General features: G+C 45.3%; 1 protein-coding gene across 1 annotated transcript in view; it reads left to right on the forward strand.

Annotated features, from left to right (window-relative positions):
* FRMD4B (FERM domain containing 4B) overlaps positions 1-21694 on the forward strand; it is a 293986-nt gene that overhangs the window by 48765 nt on the left and 223527 nt on the right. The window contains exon 4 of the mRNA XM_082264943.1: positions 6949-7041. Within this exon, the coding sequence (XP_082121069.1) occupies positions 6949-7041 (93 nt within the window). The remainder of the gene's footprint in view (positions 1-6948; positions 7042-21694) is intronic.

Genomic DNA, 21694 nt, shown 5'->3' on the forward strand with positions numbered 1-21694 from the left:
CCCCCTACACCTTATCCACAACATCTTTCCAAACTACAACATTCTGCATCACCTAAACATTGCACCCCTTGTATCTCCACTACACCAACACTCAGCACCCCCTGCATTCCACGCTGCCCCACATTCTGCACCCCCTTTAATCCCCCCCTTATCTACATCTGCATCCCCAACATTTTGCATCACCTACACCCCTTGTACTTCCACAACACCAACATTCAGCAGCCCCTGCATCCCATGTTGTCCCACACTCTGCACCCCCTTATGCCCCCTATACCTTATCTACACCTGCATTCCCAACTACCCCAACACTCTACATCCCCTGCACCATGCACCCCTTGTATCTCCACTACCCAACATTCTGCACCCCCTGCATCCCCACTACCACAAATTCTGCACCCCTTGCATTCCCCATTACACTTTATTTTGCAACTTCACCCACACTTTTCACTCAGTGTATCCCCACTACCCCAACGCTCTGCACCCATTGAATCCCCAACGCCCTCACACTCTGCACCCCCTGCATCCCCCATTACACCTCACTCTGCAACTATTGTGTTCCCATTACCCACCACCATGCACCATCTGCATCTCCCACCACACTATTTGTACCCTCATTACACCTCACACTCCACCCCTGCACCCCCCCCCCCATCCACTACCCTGCACTCAGCATACTCCACATTCTGCACCCCCTGCATCCCCCAGTGACTTATGATCTGCACCTCTTGAATTCCCCGTTACCCCACATTCTACATTCCTCAATACATATTACTATGTGCTACTGCATCCTCCATTATATCTCATTCTGCCCCCCCTGATATAGGCGCCCCCCCCCCCCCCCATGACACATATTTGGACTCTTCCCATCTTGGAGATTTAGGTGAACCTTCGTCTGGAAGGGGGTGTGCCCACTGGACCCAGGAGCCCCTTCTGTAACAGTTGTCATGGGCCCTCTGTGATGTTGTAGTCTGGAATGAGGTGTGAAGAGATGGGGGACCAAGGGTTTGAAAGTGGTGGACTGTGGACCGCTCACAGACAACCCCATCTGGGCCCCCCTGCTGATCCCGGGCTTGGGTCCGGTACAAAAGTGTTGATTATACCCCCCTAAAACCATCTAATACCCTGGCACCCAACCTGTGGCTTTGAAAGCCCCTGCAAGCAGCAGTTGGTGTTTTCCATACCTGGATGCCTCCTCAGGCCAGTGAAGGAAAAATCTTTTTTAGGTTGGCTTACAGTTGTCGAAAGGCTCAAGTTATTTCTTTCACAAAGGATTTATTAAAAAGTCTGTCAACAAAATGGAAACCGAATCAATAAACGAATCGATGAATAGCAAAGGTAGGGTAGAAAACAGCATGGTAAGCCAGTATCATGGGTATAATAGGATTGGAAGCAGAATGAGAAGCATTGAACAAATGTAACATGATTACACACCATGTCAATTTTACAGAGGATTTATAGCATCACTCGTGATACTTAATACAGGGGTGGATGAAATAATAAATTGAGTGTTTTCATCAAAAACATGGGGATAAGAGAAAGAGGAAAATATAGGCAGGAGGGGGAAGAAAGAGAGAGAGAGTAGGGAAGAAAAGGAAAGCAGTAGAAAAATATTAGGGTTAGATGTTGGGTGGGTGGAGGACAAGTCCTGAATCAAATAGATACTAGTGACCTATTAAAATGTGGAGGTTGGAAATAGGTTATCCAGAGTTACAATATTTAAAGCTCAATTTCCGGGTACAAAATCTTTCATTTTAACATATTCCTCCATAGCAAAAAATTAATTTAGGTCAACTTTTTGAGCACAACATGCCTTTGCAAACCTAACTACCTTGTAAACTTAGTACCGTATATACTCGAGTATAAGTCGACCCGAATATAAGCCCAGACCCCTAATTTTACCATAAAAAAGTGGGAAAACTTATTGACTCGAGTATAAGCCTAGGGTGGGAAATGCAGCAGTTACTGGACCCAACTGGACCACCGCGAGACACAAAACAGGGGCTGCGGGCATGGTACAGGAGATGGCGCAGGTCATAGTATAGGCATTGCACTGGTCATGGTAAGGGCATGGCACAGGTCAGGGCACAGGGCACAGGTGATGGTACAGGCATGGCACAGGTCATGGTATAGGCATGGCACAGGTGATGGTACAGGCATGGCACAGGTCATGGTACAGGCATGGCACAGGTCATGGTACAGGCATGTCACAGGTCATGGTACAGGAGATGGTATAGGCATGGCACAGGTGATGGTATAGGCATGGCACAGTATGTACAGGCATGGCACAGTATGTACAGGCAGGGCACAGTAGGTACAGGCATGGCACAGGAGATGCAGTGCTGCGGGCATGGTACAGGAGAATGTCCTGTACCATGCCCGCAGCACTGCATGAGGAAATGCAGGGGCTGCGGAGGAGTCTCACTTACCTGTCGATGAGGAGCCTTCGATTTTAAAATCGCGCTGCCCGGCGCCAATACGTCATCGCAAATGCGCCGCCGATGCTCGGGAAAACCCAAACACGTTCGGCTATTCCCGGGCATGCGGCACATGCGCAGTGACACGTCAGCGCCAAGCTGCGCCATTTTTAAAAAGACAGTGAAGCCAGTGACTCGAGTATAAGCTGAGGGGGGGCATTTTCAGCATGAAAAAACATGCTGAAAAACTCGGCTTATACTCGAGTATATACGGTAATAACATCATCACTACATCGTACTTTGTACTTAGCTTGTGCAGAGAGCAGAGCTGTGGGAGGGGCCCAATTGGCCCCACCCACTAACAGCTACCTGCAGAAAAATATGGGAGGGGCAGAGACAAGACTAGTCACCCTGCACAAGGAGAGAGAGCAGCAGTGAGCGGTCTTTTATACTGGAAGCTCCTGCACAGAGGTGAAGTCTCACACTTGATCACTGCACTGATCTTATCTGGAATATATATAAAACACACACCAAGATTCAGATACAGTAAGGGTACACATGGCTCTTGTACACAGACAGCATTTCCTTATCTTTGTGTTCAGCTTTAAGGAAACTTTTGTAGGAGTCAGTCAAAATTATTGTTAACTTTTCCCTAATCATGATTCCATTCAATTTATTTTTGACTTCCTCAAAGCTCAAGGAAGTAGTTTTTCAGGCTCTGGTAAGTGGCAGCTGTATATACATTTAACAATAGCTAGAGAACATTATTGAAGTGTAAACGACCGACATTTGGTCCATGTGTATGGCAGCCAGAAAACCAGCAGCAAACCGGCTACCGATCAGTGCTCACAGCTGATGGCTGTGAGCACTGACTGGAATGTTCTGGCGGGGGGCCATCCCTGTGTCAGAACACAATAGCTCAGTGGGGGAGATCGCTGTACTAACATCAGATTGTTAGTACAGTGGCTCCGACTAGAGCTGACAGTTTTTTTTAGTTGAACAAAATAAACCTCATAGTGTGTACCAGGCTTTAGCAGCTCACGCCCCCCTCCTGCCACATCCCAGCAGTGATTCAGCAGCTCAGTTTCCCTTGCTCTATCTCCCAGCCATGACTCAGCAGCCCAGCTCAACCTACTCCTCTATCCCAGCAGTGACTCTGCTCCTCCTTCCAAGCGGTGACTTAACAGCTCAGCCCCCCCCCACCCCCAGTAGTAACTCAGCAGCTTAGCTCCCCCATACAAGCAATGTCTCAGCAACTCAGCTGCCCAACCCTGCCCCCCAGCAGTGACTAAGAAGTTCTGCTCCCCCCTGGCTTCTACCTGCGTTGACAAGCCCGCTGGGTTGAACAAAAAAAAAAAACTGATAGCGTGTACCAGGCTTTAAGCATACTAGCTCATTATGAAATACTTACCTTAGAACGAGCACCCGCCGTGCCGCTCGCTCACCTGTATGACGGGCGACATGTCCAGTCGCCCATCTTCCGGGATCGCGGCATCCGGCCACCTGATTGGCCGGAGCCGCTGTGACGTCACTCCCGCGCACGCGCACGGGAGCCGACGGTCACGGCACGGGACTCTGAAGGAACGGCACCAGCGGCCGTTCCTTCAGAGCGCATGCGTCAGTGACGTCACTGGCTGCATGTAAGGTAAATATCTCCTAAACGGTACATGTTTAGGAGATATTTACAGTACCTATAGGTAAGCCTTATCATAGGCTTACCTATAGGTAAAAGTGTCAGAGGAGGGTTTACTTCCTCTTTAAGCCTGATACATGCTAGTAGTTTTTTTTTTGCTCAACACAGCTGGCTGAAAGAGGAGCCACTGTACTAACAATCTGATGTTAGTACAGCAATCTCCCGTTTAGGTTTTGTGTTCTGACAGGGGGACGGCCACCCGAAAGAACACTCCAGTCAGCGCTCTCAGCTATTGGCTGGAAGCGCTGATCGGGAGCGGATCGGCAAAACTTTTTCGGTCATACCCGTTCGACAGAAGCCAGTCAACTGGCCGGCTTCTATCAGACTGGCTGCCGTACATACGGGCCGAATGCAAGTACATTGATAGAAGCCAAAAGGACATATAAAGGCTGCCTGATATTTGGCCCGTGTGTACTAGGCTTTACACTATTTTCTAATTGCTCGTGCAATCAATACAATTTTCGTTTTTGACCACAGTGACAAGAAAATTCAAAAGACAGGATGTAAAAAAGGGAGAGACTGGTTACAAAGAAGATTGAGGATGTAGCATCCTATCTGTATGAAAGTAAGATTTCATATAAATTCAGAAGTTAATGGAAAACCTTGACACCGTCAAGTATAAGTAGGCAGTGTAAAGCCCCATTCATTGCTACAGGTTTGGGTGGGGTGTTCCACTCCAAGTGGGAACAGGAGCAGTTAGGGATCCCCAGAAGGGGAATATGTGGCAAACTCAAACCTTCAGAAAATGTAACAGAAACCCAAAATTGTAACGAATAGAAAAAAAAAAGGGATTGATGGCTTTTGGATGGTGAGATGAAGATACAGGTACTGCACAGCATCCTACTAAATGTAGAGAGGTCCATGGCAGTTCATAGGTCGCATGTAGATAGGACAGAGGGGTGGTTGGCAGCTAGATAAAAGTTAGAAATATTGGGTACAGAAAGGCCTCCTAGATGGATCTTGCTTTGACAAGTGTAGTATTTGTCATTGGATTGTAGTGTGCACAAATGTGAAAGCATTGGTTTGTAATGGGACTGTAATAGAAGTGATTTCTAGAAGTCTAATGCAATGTGTCTCATGTCTATGACTACTTCTTAAAGTGTTTCTTCAGTTCAGAAAAAAAATAAAATCAACAGCTACAAATACTGTAGCTACTGACTTTTTCTTTTTAGCTAATGACTTTTAATAAAAGGACACTTACCTGTCCAGAGATCTAGCGGCCTCCTCGACCTGGCTATTTCTTCACTAGTCTTTGGGTCCCTGGTGACGCACCTTTAGTGTGGGAAGCCAGCTGTGACAGCTTGCGGCTTCACAACCAGCTTCTTACTGCGCATGCGAGTCCCGCTCTGTAAATGGCCCTGTGACATGTCCCAAAAAGCTGCGGGTGAATGGGGGGCTGAACTTCCACTCAGATCACCTAGGCGACCCGAGCAAAAGCGGGTGCATGTACCTGTAAAAATTAAGTACCCACTCCCCTCCCCCAAAAAAAAAAAAAAAAAGATATGGCGAATGTGGTGGTGGTGGTGGGGGGGGGTCTGGGGAGAGGACTTTAAGGTGGAACTTCCCCTTTGGGCGAAGTTCCATTTTCAGGCATATCCCCAGTCTTTAACAACTCCTAAACTATGTGGGCAGTTTTTGACCTTCTCCTGTTGCATGTCTTCAGTAAGTCACCACTGATAGTTGCATGGATTAATGCACATTGAGGTCCTATATATCAAGCAAGTTGACCATGGCTGATCTAAAGCTTTGTGCCTTTGACTGCTAGTCTCACCTGATTTGGAGAAAGACATGGTGAAGTCCCTAATGTGCTGCTTACTGTTCTCCTTGCTGGAGAGAAACTTGCACCTGAGGACCTGCAGTGCAGGAATCTCCCTGCTTCTTCTTTATTCATTCTGGGCTCCACCTGCTTTTTTCCACCTGTCCTGATGCTCATTTCCCCTGCTGTTACTATATCATCAGTCATCAGGGGGGCAGTTCTGCTCCTTTACCAAGTTGGTCACCCCCCACATAGAGACCTAGTGCAGACCAAGGCATGGCAAGGTAAAAAGATTAGCTGCCGAAAGCCTATATGCAATAGTGGTTAATGGTTTTTTGGCCTATTTCTTGCTTGCCTCGCCTTTACTGTACAAGTTCTTTTTAAAGTGAAAAAATACCATAAAAAAATAAAAATAAAACAGTTTATATTTACTTGTCGTGACACTTGTTCATAATTCTGTCCAATGCTGAGAAAACCTGCCAATGAAGTTTCAGCTCTAACACTAACATTCCCTGCCATGTTTTGTTGTTCCTCCTGCAGACCCCTATGTGACTACAGGGCACACCAGTAATGTAGGGGACTATGAAAGAAAACATAAAATGAGGCAAGGGATTGGAGGTTGCCCTTCATGCAGGGCAATCATGGTTCCAATAGTTATGTCCTGACAGGTTCCCTTTAAAATGACCCTGGCATTTGACTATGGGGTATTGTACTTATGCAACTTTCTGATGATGCCTTTTATTGTATGTTTACATGCAGTGCTAAACTCAATAAACGTTTGTTTGGTTAAAAAAAAAAAAATGACCCTGGCATGATAATTAAAAATGAAGAATTATTATTAGAAAAGAAGCACCAAAAATGACACATATACGCAGTTACCAGTGCTTATAAACCTCAGTTTAGGCTCTAGCCTGGCCTTTGTTATCCCACTAGGCAGTGACCAATGAAGACGAGGCCATGTTGGATTATAGGGCATCATGGTCTTGATCTGTAATGCAGAATAAACCTTAAGTCAATGGCTATGAATGAATTGTAAACACAATAATTACAGAATCTTGAAAACAGTATTTTATTTTCTCTTACAGAGGGCAATACTCTTGGCTACAGATGGAACAGAGAGTTCTTGATCATGACTTGCCAAAGAAACCTGGGCCGGTAACGCTTTACTTTGTGGTAAGGTACGTCATCACTCTTCTCCCGTTTGCAGGGCTGCATTCTGGGTAGCATCTTTAAACTGGGTTGATGGATAAATACAAAAACTGAACTCTCATGAATATAAAAACTGACCTGATGGACAAAAATACAAATCATTTGGCAGGTAAATCAGCTCTTCTGTATTTTATCTGTGTATTTAAAGTGGTTGCAAATCCCTACATATACCCAGTGAAGTGACTACCCTAAGGTGATACACAGAGATTAAAAATCCTGCTACATAAGTTGTACCTGTTTATCTGCAGCCTTTCTCCTCTACAGCTGTCCAGAATTTATGCAGCTTGTCTGAGCTTTCAGAAAGCAGGGGGTGGGGGGCTGATGTTGTACTCTGTAGATCTCACACCCGGTTCACACTATTGCGATGCGGGAACACTGCGAATATACTGCGTGTTCCCGCATCGCATCCGCAGCACAGGCAGTTCACACTGCCATATGCGATACGCTGGGGGTGTCAATTCAAAGTTAACGACACCCCCAGATCAGATCGCATATCACAATGCGATCTGACAGTTCGCACAGGAATCGGATCGCACTGGTGGGAACCACCATGCAATCCGATTCTGCTGCGGACCAAAAAAGGGTCATGTGCGAGTTCACTGCGATTGCGGTGCAAATTCAATACAAACTGTATGGCTGAACGCGCACCACACAGACATCGCATGTGATTTTAGGAGCAGTGCCCTCTGAATCATATGAGATGTCTGTGATTGCAACAGTGTGAACCGACACTCAGTGATGGGAGCTCTTAGAGCTGATTGTAGGGAGGGGACACACCCCCTTCACACAGCAGGAACAGAGCTGAGGTTGTCAAACACAAGTTGTGTGCTGAAGTTCCCTCCCCTGTCACCATTTTGCTCTTGGTTTCAGGAAAACCTGTCAGAAGTGATTTATTCTGATAAAAGAGGAACAATGCAGCAGACATAAATAACACTCAGTGCTCTGAATTGATACAAATGCACTCACTATAGAGGAATATGCTTTGTTAATATTTCATGTAAGAGGTTTACAAGCACTTTAAAGGATAAGTTCACACCCCCCTATATTCTAGCACCCCTATGTACTAATATATCATTAGTGTACTTATTTTGCTGAAATAATAAAAGCTTTCTAATTATCTTGCACACCCCTTATCTCTGTGTCCAGCTGGCTGTATAAAAAAAAAAAACATCTCCATAACTTCTTGGACAAACCTTGGGATGTAACACAGGAAGGAGTTTACCAGCTGACCTCATTAGCACACACCCTGCATCATCTACCCTCCTACTCCAGATAATCACTACCACCCCTCATCAGGTATATGATTTTTCTATACAATCAGTTAATATTGTTCTCACTGAATACACAGCTCTAGATTGTTTATTTGGCAGAGTGTGGAGGAGCTGAGCGATCAGGCTATTATCTGATCACTCAGCTCCTGCACACACTGCCAAATGAACAATCTATGGCTATGTATTCAGTGAGAACAGTATTCATTGACTGCATAGAAAATGTGTACCTGATGAGGGGTGGTAGTAATTAGCTGGAGTAGGAGAGTAGATGATGCAGGGTGTGTGTGCTAATGAGGTCAGCTGGTAAACTCCTTCCTTCTTCAAGAGAAGTACACTAAGGCCCCTTTCACAAAAGCGGACCGTTCAGATCTGCCTGTCCGTTTTTTTGGCGGATCTGAACGGTCCCCCCATGCATCTCTATGGGGGATCGGATGTCAGCGGAGACATGTCCGCTGACATCCGATCCAATCCGATCTGTCAAATATGGACGGATGGAAACCCTATTTTCCATCCGTCCAGCAGATCGGATCGGATGGAATCGGATGAGAACGAACTGACGGTCCGTTCCCATCCGATTTCCCCCATAGAGATGCATGGGGAACTGACAGCTGTGTCTCCACACACAGCGCGGAGACACAGCTGTCATCCTGCTGCTCAGCGGGGGATCGGTGGCTCGATCCCCCGCTGAGAAAAACTGAATCCGTCCGACGGACGGATAGTGTGAAAGGAGCCTTATGGTATATTGGTACATAGGGGAGCTGGAATTTAGAAATAATAATAAATAAAAAAGGTGAACTTATCCTTTAACTGTTTGCGTTGGGTTCAGCTTCAAATCTTATGTGATTACTAAGTGATTGCAGTTCATCGATAATTTACCCCACATAATTGTGCAGTACCAAAGTTCAAGATTGATTGTGGTTCCATTTGTTTGTCCAGTATTACTGAATGAAGATAATGAGCTAGTCACAGGCCATTTTAGAGTAAAGGTAAGTGTATGCTGCTGGGAGACCAGAATTTAAGGTTTACTGCTACAGGGCGGCCACACTGCAGAATCACGTGTATATACATGATTCTGTACTTCCGGGTTTTGGACAAGAGTGCACGCCGCCGCCGGCTCGCTCGCTCGCGCTGTAATTGCGATTACAGCGATGTCCCACAGCCCTGATGTTCGCTGGAACCCGCCATTCGTTCAGTACACTGACAGAATGCCAGTCTTTCTATGTAAACAAGGCGGACTGTCATCCTGTCAGTACGGAAGACAAGCAGAGACATTGATCCATGCCTTCTACTAGTAAAAGCACCTCCCCCACTACAGTGAAACATTAGCTAGCACACAGTTAACCCTTTGATCGCCCCTGATGTTAACCCTTTCCCGGCCAGTGTCATTAGCACAGTGACAGTGCATATTTTTTAGCATTGATCACTGTAATAATGTCACTGGTCCACAAAAAAGTGTCAGTTAGGTGTCCGTTTTGTCCGCTGCAATATTGTAGTCCCGCTATAATTTGCTGATTGCTGCCATTACTAGTAAAAAAATAATATGCCCCTGTATATCTTTTGTGCAAACCAATTAAAATACGCTTATTGGGATTTTTTTTTACCAAAAATATGTAGCAGAATACATATTGGCCCAAATTGATGAAGAAAATAGATTTTTTTTAAACTTTTTTATTGGATGTGTTTTAGAGCAGAAAGTAAAAAATATAGTTTTTTTTTTTTTAAATTGTCGGTCGTTCTTTGTTTCGAGCGCAAAAAATACAAAATGTAGAGGTGATCAAATACCCCCAAAAGAAGGATCTATTTGTGGGTAAAAAATACATACATTTTATTTGGGTACTGTGTTACACGACCATGCAGTTGTCAATTAAAGTAATGCAGTACATAAGAGAAAGAAAGTTCCCCGCCTGAGGAGAGCAGCACGCCGGTCTTCCCCTTCGGAGTGAGCGCTTGGCTGAATTGATTGTTTAAAGTAATGCAGTGCCGTATCGCAAAAAATGGCCTGATCAGAAAGGGGGGTAAACTTTCCAGAGGTGAAGTAGTTAATCTTGTAAACGTTTTTTTTTTTTTTTTTGTTATTTTTAGTTTTGGATAAAGAAAGGAATGGTTATGTCCTCTGTTAGTTTGTTCTTCCTTTTTAGCTGTCTGTTTCCCAGAGACACAACAGGAAGTAAGAAGAGATCTCTCCAAATTACTTTGAATATCACTAAAAGATTTCCTCTCACTTCCTGTTTCTGTGACAACTTAAAAAATGTGGATTTGCCATCACTGTACCAGAGATGATTGTCACCAAGACTAGTAGGGATGGTAACTCTCTCCAGAGGGGACACAGATGGCAATAAAAATGAGATTTTAACTTTTCCACATTTTATCCAAATTTTAAATTTTTTTTTTTTATACACTTTAGGCCCCTTGCATATTTCTAGGAGTAGTGCTTCCCTCCCAGTGTTTTATTGCACCCAGGAAGGACATGTGTAGTGTCCTGCAATTCTGGTGACCAAAGGCCCGTACACACGATACAAAAATTGGAAGGAAAATTTCGTCCGACGAAGGATCTGCCGATTTTCGGATTGTTAGTATGGTGCTTTCGACAGCCGATTACGAATTTTCGGACATCAAAAACGGAATGTGCATTCTATAAAATTTTTATCGTACGTCAACACAATGTCCGATTTTCATTTAATTAGTACAGCTTTCGTCCGAAAAAAAAAGCGTAAGAGCAAGACTAGGCATGCTCAGATACGAAAGAACACAAAAGCAATCCAACACATGACATCACTTCTGAAGTTGAACTCTGTCGTACGGGAATTTTTGTAGGAAAGTAACCTCTTCACTTTCCTTATGAGACTTGCATGCCACAAAAAATGGAGGACAGATCGTTCGATAATCTGATCGTGTGTACGGGCCTTAACACCCATGGCAAACTGGATAAACTGGGTCTGAACACTGTACTTAGTGGTTCCGGTGTTTAGGGCCCTGTGCATTCAGGAACAAAGGAACCTCCCTAAACACACAGGGCCCCAAAACCTAGGTACTACTCGGTACAGCATTCATTACCCACAAGCCACAATATGACGTGGCACCGGGGGGACTCATTGCACCTAGACTGTTCAGGAAGCCTTAAAGTGCTGCAAACTATAAATTTCTGCTGAATGTTGTATTACACTAGTGACCAGCAGGGTGTGCTACACGCTTGGCATCCCCATACAGATGACAGGAAACGCTTGTTGCTGTTGTAATCCTTGATTTATCCAGTGTGCTATGGGTGTTAGTCACCAGAATTTCAGGGCTGTGATGATATCTTTAGTCAGCAAGATGAGCCGGTGACATCCCTGTGAACTGGGTCAGAGAACCTCAATTGTTGAGTAAAATAAAGGATGCAACAAAGGCGAAACTCTGGATGTAATCAGCTGGTGGCTAGCTTATGAAATGTCATGTTTATTGGCCATGTAGTCATAAAGGTTCAAGGATTTTTCCATCCTATCCCTGCATCGCCTCACCTCAGCCTTCAGATCTGGGTTTGGTCTGCAGCTGTCCAGCAGTTAAAGGAATAGTTCACTTTTCAGAGAATTTTCATTTGCTTTATGAGGCGGTCACAGCTTGGACCTGGAGCACTGCCTGCTGTTTACTGTGCCTGCCCAGGTCATGCTGACACCGAGGAGTACAAAGAAGAGTCTTTTGTTAGTATAGAAGGGTTAGATCTGCTCGATTGGTACTGTTTTCTGCTTCTTGGTGAACCTAAAGTGGAACTCCAACCAAATCATTTTGTATTAATTAGAGTAGGAAAGGGTTAGATCCTGAGCCAAGTTTTTATTGTTGTCTCCCTCTGTAAACTTAATGTGGTACTCCAGCAAAAACTGCCTATAGATGGTCAAATGTTTCTGAAGAACAATGGGGCGATGATGTATCTGGCAGTCTGTGCATTGCATACTTTGGCAATACTTTTCCTCCTTTATCCCTCTCCTCCTTCCATACCCTCTTTTTTTATTTCATTCCCTTCCCCTTCCGCCTTCCTTCCTTCATTCATCCATCCATTAGTCTCTCCCCTTCTTTGTTCCTTCCTCTCTTCTTTCCTATATTCCTCCTTCCTTTCATCCTCCCTTCCTATCTACCTTCCTTCCATCCTCCTGCCCATCTTCCTTCCTTTCTTCCTTCTTCCTTCCTGTAGTCTTTCCCCTCCCTCTCTCCTCCTTCCTTCTTTCCCTTCTTACTTCCTATCTATCTTCCTTTATGCCTCACATCCATCCTTCCATCCTTCCTTCCTTCCTTCATTCCTTCCTCCCTTCCTCTAGCTCCACCCTACGTCCGTCCCCACTTTCCCTCCTTCCCCCCTTTTTATTTCCTATTTTCATTCATCCTTTAGTCTCTCTCTTCTTCCCTTCCTTCCTTTCTCCCCACTTTTTTTGCTTCTCTATCCCAATTTTTTCTCCACCCCACCTTCCCTCCTATATTCCTTTGTTTTTCCATCCTTTAGTTTCTTTCCTTCCTTCCTCCCTACCTTCTTTCCTTCCTCTTTAGCCACCTTCCTTTTCTCTCCCATCAGCGCTTTTTCCTTCCTTCCACCCCTTTTTCCTTCTTTCTTTTCTCTCTCCCAACTTTCTTCCTTTCTCTATCGCCACCTTTCTTTCCTCCCTCCCCCCTTTCCTTCCTTTCTCCCCTGTTTCCTTCCTTCCTCTCCACTTTTCTTCCACTATCCCCATCTTTCGTCCACCCCACCTTCCTTCCTCCTTCCCCTCCTTTATTTCTTTTGTTTTTCCTTCCTTAGTTCCTTCCCTTCCTCCCATCTTCCTTCCTTCCCTCTTTTCTCCCTGCTTTCCATTCTTTCTTTCCTTCCCTCTTTTCTTTTTTGCTTCCATTATTTCTTCCTTCCTCCCCACCTTCTTTGCATTCTCTATCCCCAACTTCCTTTTCTCCTCCATTGCCAATTTCCTCCCTTTCACCCCCCCCCCTTTTTTTTCCTTTTTTCCTTCCTCTCTCCCAACTTTCTTCCCTTTCTCTATCTCCACCTTTCCTCCCTCCTCCCTTTCCCTCCTTCCTCCCCTTTTTGCTTCCTTCCTTCCTTTCTTCCTTCCTCCCTTCCTTCCTCCTTTCCTCCCCACTTTCATTTCTTCCTCTACCCCCATATTTCCCCTACCCCATCTTCCTTCCTTTCCCTCATTTATCCCCCTGTTTTTCCATCCTTTAGTTTCTTTCCTTCCTCCCTTCTTCTTGCCTTCCTTCCCTCTTTTCTTCCTGCTTTCCATCTTTCTTTCCCTCCTTCATTCTTCCCTCCCCTCTTTTCTTTTTTGCTTCCTTTCTTTCTTCCTTCCTTCCCACCTTCTTTCTGTCGTCTATCCCCACCTTCCTTTTCTACTCCATCGCCAATTTCCTTCCTTCCACTCTTTTTTTATACTTCCTTCATTCCTTTCCTCCCCCTTCCCCACCTCCTTCCTTTCTTGTTTCCTTCCTTCTTCCCTCCCCTCTTTGCTTTTTTCTTTCTATAATTTCTATCTTTTCTTCCTCTATCCCCACCTTCCTTTCCTCCACATTTCCCGCTGTGTGTTTTCCACGGTAGAGTTCCAGGATAGTTTGTCTTCCATGCTGCCACTCCTGAAGCTCACACAAGTCCATAGCTGTGCCCTGACAAATAGGAGCGGGCAGAAGCACACAGCAGCAGCTTGTTCTTCATTGCATGGAAAGCGTCGTATTAATCAAAGGAAAGCTGAGTCCCCAAACTCAGCCACGTCTTCGTGTCCCGAGTGTCGTCTCCTTTCATTGAAGTATTGTTACCAGTGCAGAGAAAGCAGAAGACATAATGGAGACATTGTTATCACTCTGCGCAGTGCCCGGGAGAGAGAATTCTGCCTGCTTTACAAGCCTGTTAGTAGCTCATCATTAACAAAGTCTTAAAGTATGTCTAAAGCCAGAAGTTTTTCATTTTGGATAGAGTAGGGAAGGGTTAAATCTTCTAACTTTTAATCCATCTGTGTTCCATTGGGTAGATTTCCCTTCACTTCCTGTCCTGCAGACACAACAGGAAGTAAAAGGAAAAATCTCCAAAGTAAGGGAACTACGCTCCAGGACAGTTGTAATGAAAAAGTGTTTCCATTAGAAGTCTAGTCCTGTTCTGGGGATAACTCAAAAGTATTTCAAGTAGAACTCCACCCAAACAAAACAACATAAAAATTATATATTATTAAATATAAATATAATGCAATATTTACCTTTAACCACTTGCCACCCAGGCCAATTCTGACACTTCTTTCCTACATCTAAAAATCATAATTTTTTTTTTTTTGCTAGAAAATTACTCAGAACCCCTAAATATTATATATGTTTTTTTAGCAGAGACCCTAGGGAATAAAATGGTGGTCATTGCAACTTTTTATGTTGCACAGTATTTGCGCAGCAATTTTTCAAACGCTTTATTTTATTTGGAAAAAAAACTTTCATGAAAAAAAAACAAAGCACTAAAGTTAGCCCAATTTTTTTGCATAATGGGAAAGATGATGTTATGCCAAGTAAATAAATACCTAACATGTTATACTTTAAAATTGCGCACACTTATGGAATGGCGCCAAACTTTGCATCGGTTGTCATTACAAGACAGCCGACCGTCGGCTATGTATGCCGGTACCGGGGTGATGCCTCTAGCTGCAGGGATCACTCTGGTACAAGCACTTTACGAAATATCGGCAATATCGGTAACCTCTGGGGCCGATTCTGATATATCTGGAAAAGTGCATACCGGGCCTCGATATATCGGTCGATCCCTAATAGGAATGAATAGAATAATAGAGACAGGGACAATCCTTTATAGTCAAACATCTACTTTTATATGATAACTAACAAAACTGGGTGCAAAATTGCAGAGGACACATATACATACTTTTATTTTGTTTTTGGATGTAGGTGATGGCGTGTAAACCTTCCATATGCAGTCAGGCAGTTCATATTGCAGCACAGCTGTTGACAGAGAAAAGTGTTTCAGTGGTTGTGCAATGAGATAGCAGCATGTATGGCCTGATTTATAATAGATCATTTGACAGTGGATATTGGTTTGCAGAGGGTAGCCTGTGGCTGATGGGCTTCTGGTTACTCATCGGCCTCTGGGTATAATGTTGGCAGCACCCATTCTGCCACAACCCCTTTACAGGGCACTCCGTGAACTTGACCTGAGAACAGAATCCATTATATAATAACTAGGGGAAAGGGGATCGTGTTTAGGCAAGCAGACTGGTTATACTGGTTTTTCCAGTTTAGAAGCGAGGTTGATCCGTCGTAAACTAACACTTGGAATTAAAATAAAGAAGACTGAGTCAAGTGTGATTAGAACAGCCATGTTTACCCCACTTAGCACAGTTTAACACTGCTGCTAGGCAGCTTATTGAACACTTAGGACAGGGGTGTCAAACTCATGTTCATCGCGCATTATGGCTGCCCTCAAAGGGCCGGTTATATCTGTAGGATTAGATGTCTAGAGCACCCCACACTCCCTTACACCCTTACATGGGATATCAAGAGCCCCACCACCATCAGAAGTCAAGAGTCACCCACCCTTCCTTACATCACAATGCACCCCCTTAGCTTGTGCTGCAGCCAGGAAGAAGATGCGGGTGGATCTGGGAAGAAGTGCAGGGTCTGGTGGAGAACCAGAGGAGGGCTGGAGTCAGCTTCCAGAGTCGGCCCAATGCTGAGACCAGGGGAGGCAAAGGCAAGGTGGTGTGCAGAGAGGTGCAGGATCTGCAGGAGGAGTTCTGCCCTCCTCTCTGCTGCAGACTGCTGAAAAGGGGGGGGGGGCAAAGAAGAGCCTTTCTGCAGCTGCACAGAGGAGTGCGGGATCTGGCAAAGACGTTCTGTCCTCTCTGCTGCTGACTAGAGAGACAAGGTGGGGGAAGAGAAAAGGGGGGTGCCACAGATGCAGGAGTGGTGCGAGGGCCACATGAAATGGCCTGGGGGGCCGCATTCGGCCCATGGGCCTTGTGTTTGACACCTGTGACTTAGGGGTTTTGTTACTAAAAAACGTATTGCACTTATTTATCCAATGAAACTGCATGTTCATTCCTTTTGTATGAATCAGCTAGCATTCACTCATTCATTTTAGCCTCCTCTCACATTAATTGCGGCTTTTACATTGTGCGAATTCATCAGTGCGACTTTGGGTATGACTTGGAAGACATTTGTGTGCCTTTATGCACAGATGTCTATGCAAGTCGCACCCGTAATCGCCAAAAGTAGTGCAGGAACTACTTTTTCAAATCCGTATGGCACGGCAAAGTTGGCGTCGCACCGATTTGAACAGAGTGATTGCTGGCAATAGGCTGGGTCTTGTCATGTGATTTGACCTGTTAAATCGCATGACAAGCCACTCCAATGTGAACGGGGGCTTCTGCTTTTTTTTTTGCACAATGTATAATTGTGTGGCTGCTCTGAGAATGGGGAAAAATCGAAAGATCTTAAGGTATTTTCTCTTAGGGTTGAATATTTTTATGTTGCACCCAGTACTTCTTATATTCGACAGAGCAAGCCATACATCATCATGATATCATGTATAATATAATAAAAAGGAAAGTTTTGGTAAAAGCATTCAGTTAAAGCGTTAGTCAATTATTACAGAAAAAATGTAAAGGTGAACTAAGACTGTACACAGGGATCCAATCACAATGTAAAGCACCACGTGCTCTTTAAACAGGAATGCGGTGCGATTTCTGTCCGAATCGCATGCAGATTGTATGGCTGAATTCGCATCACATTCGGACATAACATGCACAGGACCCTTTTTTGGGTCCGCAGCAGAATCGAATCGCATGGTGGTTCACACCTATGCAATCTGATTCATGTCCGAATTGATAGTTCGCACTGCGATATGTGAACTGATCTGGGGGTGTCATTAACTCTGTATTGACACCCACAGCGATTAGCATATGGTAGTGTGAACTGCCTGCGATTTTAATACGATGCGGGAACCTGCAGTGGGTTTGTTGGGTTCCTCCATCCCATATGTGTGAACCGGCACTTAGTCACTATAACAAGCCTGGGTTTACACAGGAGAGGTGCGGGAAATCGGCTGATTAAGATAGAATTGACACACCATTCCTGTTCAAATCACATGCGATTGTTTGCAGTGCGATTTGAGCCTTTTTATTTTGCATGGGCTCAAATCGCACTGCAAAAGTATTGATTGGGTATCGGAGCATTTGTACCAGTACAAGTACTCGCACAAAGACTTAGTATCGACACCAATAACGATATCAGTAAAACCCTAATACTTACCCCTAGGGATGCTGAGCTCTCAGTGCCCACACAGCCTGGGTAGCAGTTTGGGGATTGGAAATCCCTGCTCTTCTCCCTCTTCTGTGTGCAGCGCTTCCAGGACGCTACAGAGTGGTTCTGATTGGTCAGCACCATCAAAGAGCATCGCTCTGATTGTGCTGGAATGTAGGGAGGGAACAGCGGAGATTTAAAATCCCTGGACCACTACACAGGCTGTGCGGGCACTGACAGCTCATCACCCACTCGGGTAAGTACAGGGGGGGGGGGGGTGTACAGTGTTAGTTCAACTTTTCATTTTTTTCTGAAAAGGCAAACTAACTCTTCAAATAGGATATTCATGATTGTGTGAAAAATACTGTAGCTGCTGACTTTTAATAACAGGACACTTACCTGGCAAGAGATCTAGAGCCATCCTCAGCCAGGCTGGTTCTTCACCGATCTTTACGTTCCCGGTGGCAGCAGGTTTACTGCAGAAATCAAGCTGTGACTCCTTGTGGCTTCGCAGCCAGCTTCCCACTGCACATGAAAAGATGATTTTGAGTGGTCCTGCAGCCTCCTTGGACCTGTGACATGTCCCAAGAGGCTGTGGGCACAAAGGGGGGGGGGGCATACTTCTACTCGGATTGCCTAGGCGATTCAAGAGGAAGTGGGAGCCGGTACCTGTAACGGTATTAACCGTCACTGGGAGTGAAAGACAGATACTTAATGGTTTGATTGCTTCAAATGGGGTCTGTATTTACACTTATGCTAATGTGTATTGAACTTCAATGTCAGACAGGCTCTTCCTATTGTTTGTGTAATGAGGTGGGATGTGTATTCCCTCCAGACAGCTAGATAATTAGTTCGGATTGATTCTGTTTCTGTATACAATTTCATCTGCATATGATAATGTAATCAGGCAACCCCTGACCTATGTGTGGTAACATGATCAGGAGGGGGAGGTCCATGCTGTATATAAATTCTGTGTGACTGTTCAATAAAGAGTTCTATTTCACTCTCAATCTAGAGTCCTGTCTCTTATTGGGGGAATCTGCTACAAGGGAATGCTATGCTCTTCATACTCCCTTGAATCATCACTAAGCTCTTGTAAGAGCTTGTTCCTGTGCCTGCTTCACCTCTGGGGAAAGAGAGGTTCACCCACTGGAACCTGGAGCCTTGTCGTAGGTCCAGGGTAGGTAGGAGATGGCGAGACCCCAACCAAGCTGCGGCCGTGCGTGGGGTCTGTGGTGGTTATGGTGTCTGGTGGAGTGCTTGGAGCCCTTGGGAAGCACTAGGAGCATCCGTCAACGGAGGTACCCAGTCGTGGTGTCAGTTGATCCGTTACAGTACCTGTCAAATACAAGTACCTGCTCCCCCAAAAAAATAAGTGTAGCCAAACGTGATAGAGGAGGGGGGGAGGAAATGGAAAAGCGGAATTTCCCCTTTTGGGTGGGGTTACGCTTAAGGTCCCTTTCACACTTGTGTGACTTTGCTGTGACTTGAAGCAATGCCTGTGTAATCTTGAGGTCTATGGACCTCAAGTCTCATCAAAGTCTGACCAAAGTAGTGCAGGGACTACTTTGAAGTCGCTGCAACTTGAAGTCACACAGATATGAATGGTACTCATTGGAAATCATGGAGTATGACTTGTCATGCGACTTTGCAGTCCCAAGTTGCAGGACAAGTCGCACAAGTGTGAAAGGGGCCTTAAGCAGTGTTTTTACCACATCCAACTGCTCCCCTTTAAGCCACAAAGACAGCGGACGGGGATGTACACATGCTAGAGCCACAGTGCTTGGCATCACAACATGGCAAAAATGATCCCCTTGTCCCATTCAGCAGGAAGTACCACTCGCCAAATGCAACCCATGTAAGTGAAAAGAGCCATGGCCACAACTACCCAGCAACAGCATGCCATGGTTGCGGCACTGGTGGTGTGGATTTTTAGGGGTTAAAAAAAGTAGTGAAGAGGTGACATAGCGCTTCCTTACTGTCTATCAAATGTCATTTATCCCCAACGATGACCAATCGGGCTAAACATTGAACCATGACACTCTGCTCTTGTGTCTTTGTGCATCTTGGGGCCTGTCCGGGTCCTCAGGTTTCATTTTGCGTAGATTTCTATCGATGCGCTAATGCATCTGTTTCCGGTTTGAAGCCCTACGTTACCATGGAAACATGCGCCCCATAAGACACAAACCCTCCTCAGTTTGGAGCTTTATCTCCAGTACGTCTGCGGGATCGACTTCATAACAAGCTGCAAGAATCTGCCTGTTTGCTGCCCCGCAGCCGTTTCTGAGCGTGAAACTGACACCGCGCTGACCTTTCACAACCCGACCGCAGACAAGAAAGGCGACTGTTCATTATTTCATATTGCTTACATCTTTACACTTTTGCACTGGTTAGATGATAATAACAGAGCCTGTGGGAGAAACAGCTTCAGTTTCTCGCACATTTGACCGCAGGGTCTCCTAGAGATTGAATTATCATACACACAAACACGACACAATGAACGCTCACTCCGATTTAACCATTTGTGACAGCGAACAATAGAAATATACAATCTCTTCTGCCCAGTGAAAAATGGAGGTGGATGCTAATTGTCCTTATTTCCAAGAGGTGGCTTGAAGATGTTTCATGCTAATTAAACGTAGGTCACCTTTGGTAAGACTCAAGATCTAACTGTATCTAAGCATAAGAATTAAACATGTAAGCTGAGGTTCTTTTAATGAAAAATTTATACCAAAATGATCAACAGATGCAGAGTTAGGTAGCTGAAGTTATGTGCAATTCTTGACTTTTCCTTGGAAAGTAGGGTTTGGTTCTATCTCTTCTCAGCTCCCAATTCTCCATATTTTTAATGTGACCGATGACCTCATTAATGAACAGTCAGGCTCATGAGATGGCAAAGGGCAGGGCTTTCCTTAACTAAAAAAGTTCAAGATTTCTATATAACTGCCTATATATACTGTATATACAGTAGTCAGGGCGGGTGCTTGACTATTTTGCACCCTAGGCAAGACCAGCTATTTGACCCCCCCCCCCTCCAAAAAAAAAATATAAAGGCTGCAAATGCAGCCCGTGCTGGGCTACTTTCTCATCTCCTTGCAAACGTTAGTTGGAGACTGATTGGGGAGCTGGGAGGAAGTGATGTTGCACAAAGCATGGCTTGCATGGCAACTCATTGGCTTAATACCTCTTCTAGCAGGAGTTTTCAGCAGACGGCTTCGTTTCCAGATAACATCATCCAATCTAGCAGCTGTATGTGTGTGGGGAACAGGGCAGCCATCAGAAATGTTGGGGCCCCTTATGCACCTTTAGGCCTGGGCCCCCCAGACCTGACCCCCTTACATCAGAGTTTACCCCTTTCATTAAGGTCCCCAAAGTTCCCCCTCTTGCATTAGGGTCCCCAAAGTCCTCCCTCCTTTCATCAGTGTCCCCAGAGTTATCCCCCCCCCACCTTACATCAGGGTTCTAAGAGTCCCCTCTCCTTAAATCAGTGTCTCCAGAGTTCCCCCTCCTAAATCAAGATCCCCAGAGTTTGCCCTATAAATCAGAGACCCCACTTTGTTTCCCCTTACATTAGGATCCTAAAGTCCCCCTTACATCAAGGTTTCCCAGAGCTCCCCTTCCTAAATCAGTGTCCCCAGAGTCCCCCCTCCTTAAATCAGGGACCCCAGAGTTCCCCCCCTACATCAGAATCCCCCTTTCATTAGGATCCCCGAAGTCACATCAGGGTCCCCAGAGCCCCCCTTAAATTAGGATACCTAAAGCCCCCTTACATCAGGGTCCCTAACGCGACCTTACAAAATCCCCTTACATCATAGTCCGTAGAGCCCATTCCCTTTCAATAAGGTCCCCCAATTTTGAAGGGAGGAGCCGAGTGGGGTAAGGAGAGGTTTAATAGTTGGGGTAGTGGGAGGGGAGGATGGAGTATTGTGAAGACCCCAGCTTACATCAGGATCCATTCCTTATCATTGCAGAAGTTAGTTGCAGGACAGATGGAAGCTTGAAGGCTGGGCACTGGAACCGAATAGGTTTGGAGGAGGTACTTCCTCCTCTGAATGCTTGGGCCTGGGAAGGGGAAAACATGTGATTGGTTGCTAGGACATGGGTGGTCCTA

The sequence above is a fragment of the Pelophylax lessonae genome (genome assembly GCF_965119305.1).
Source record: "Pelophylax lessonae genome assembly, chromosome: 8".
NCBI lineage: Eukaryota > Metazoa > Chordata > Amphibia > Anura > Ranidae > Pelophylax > Pelophylax lessonae.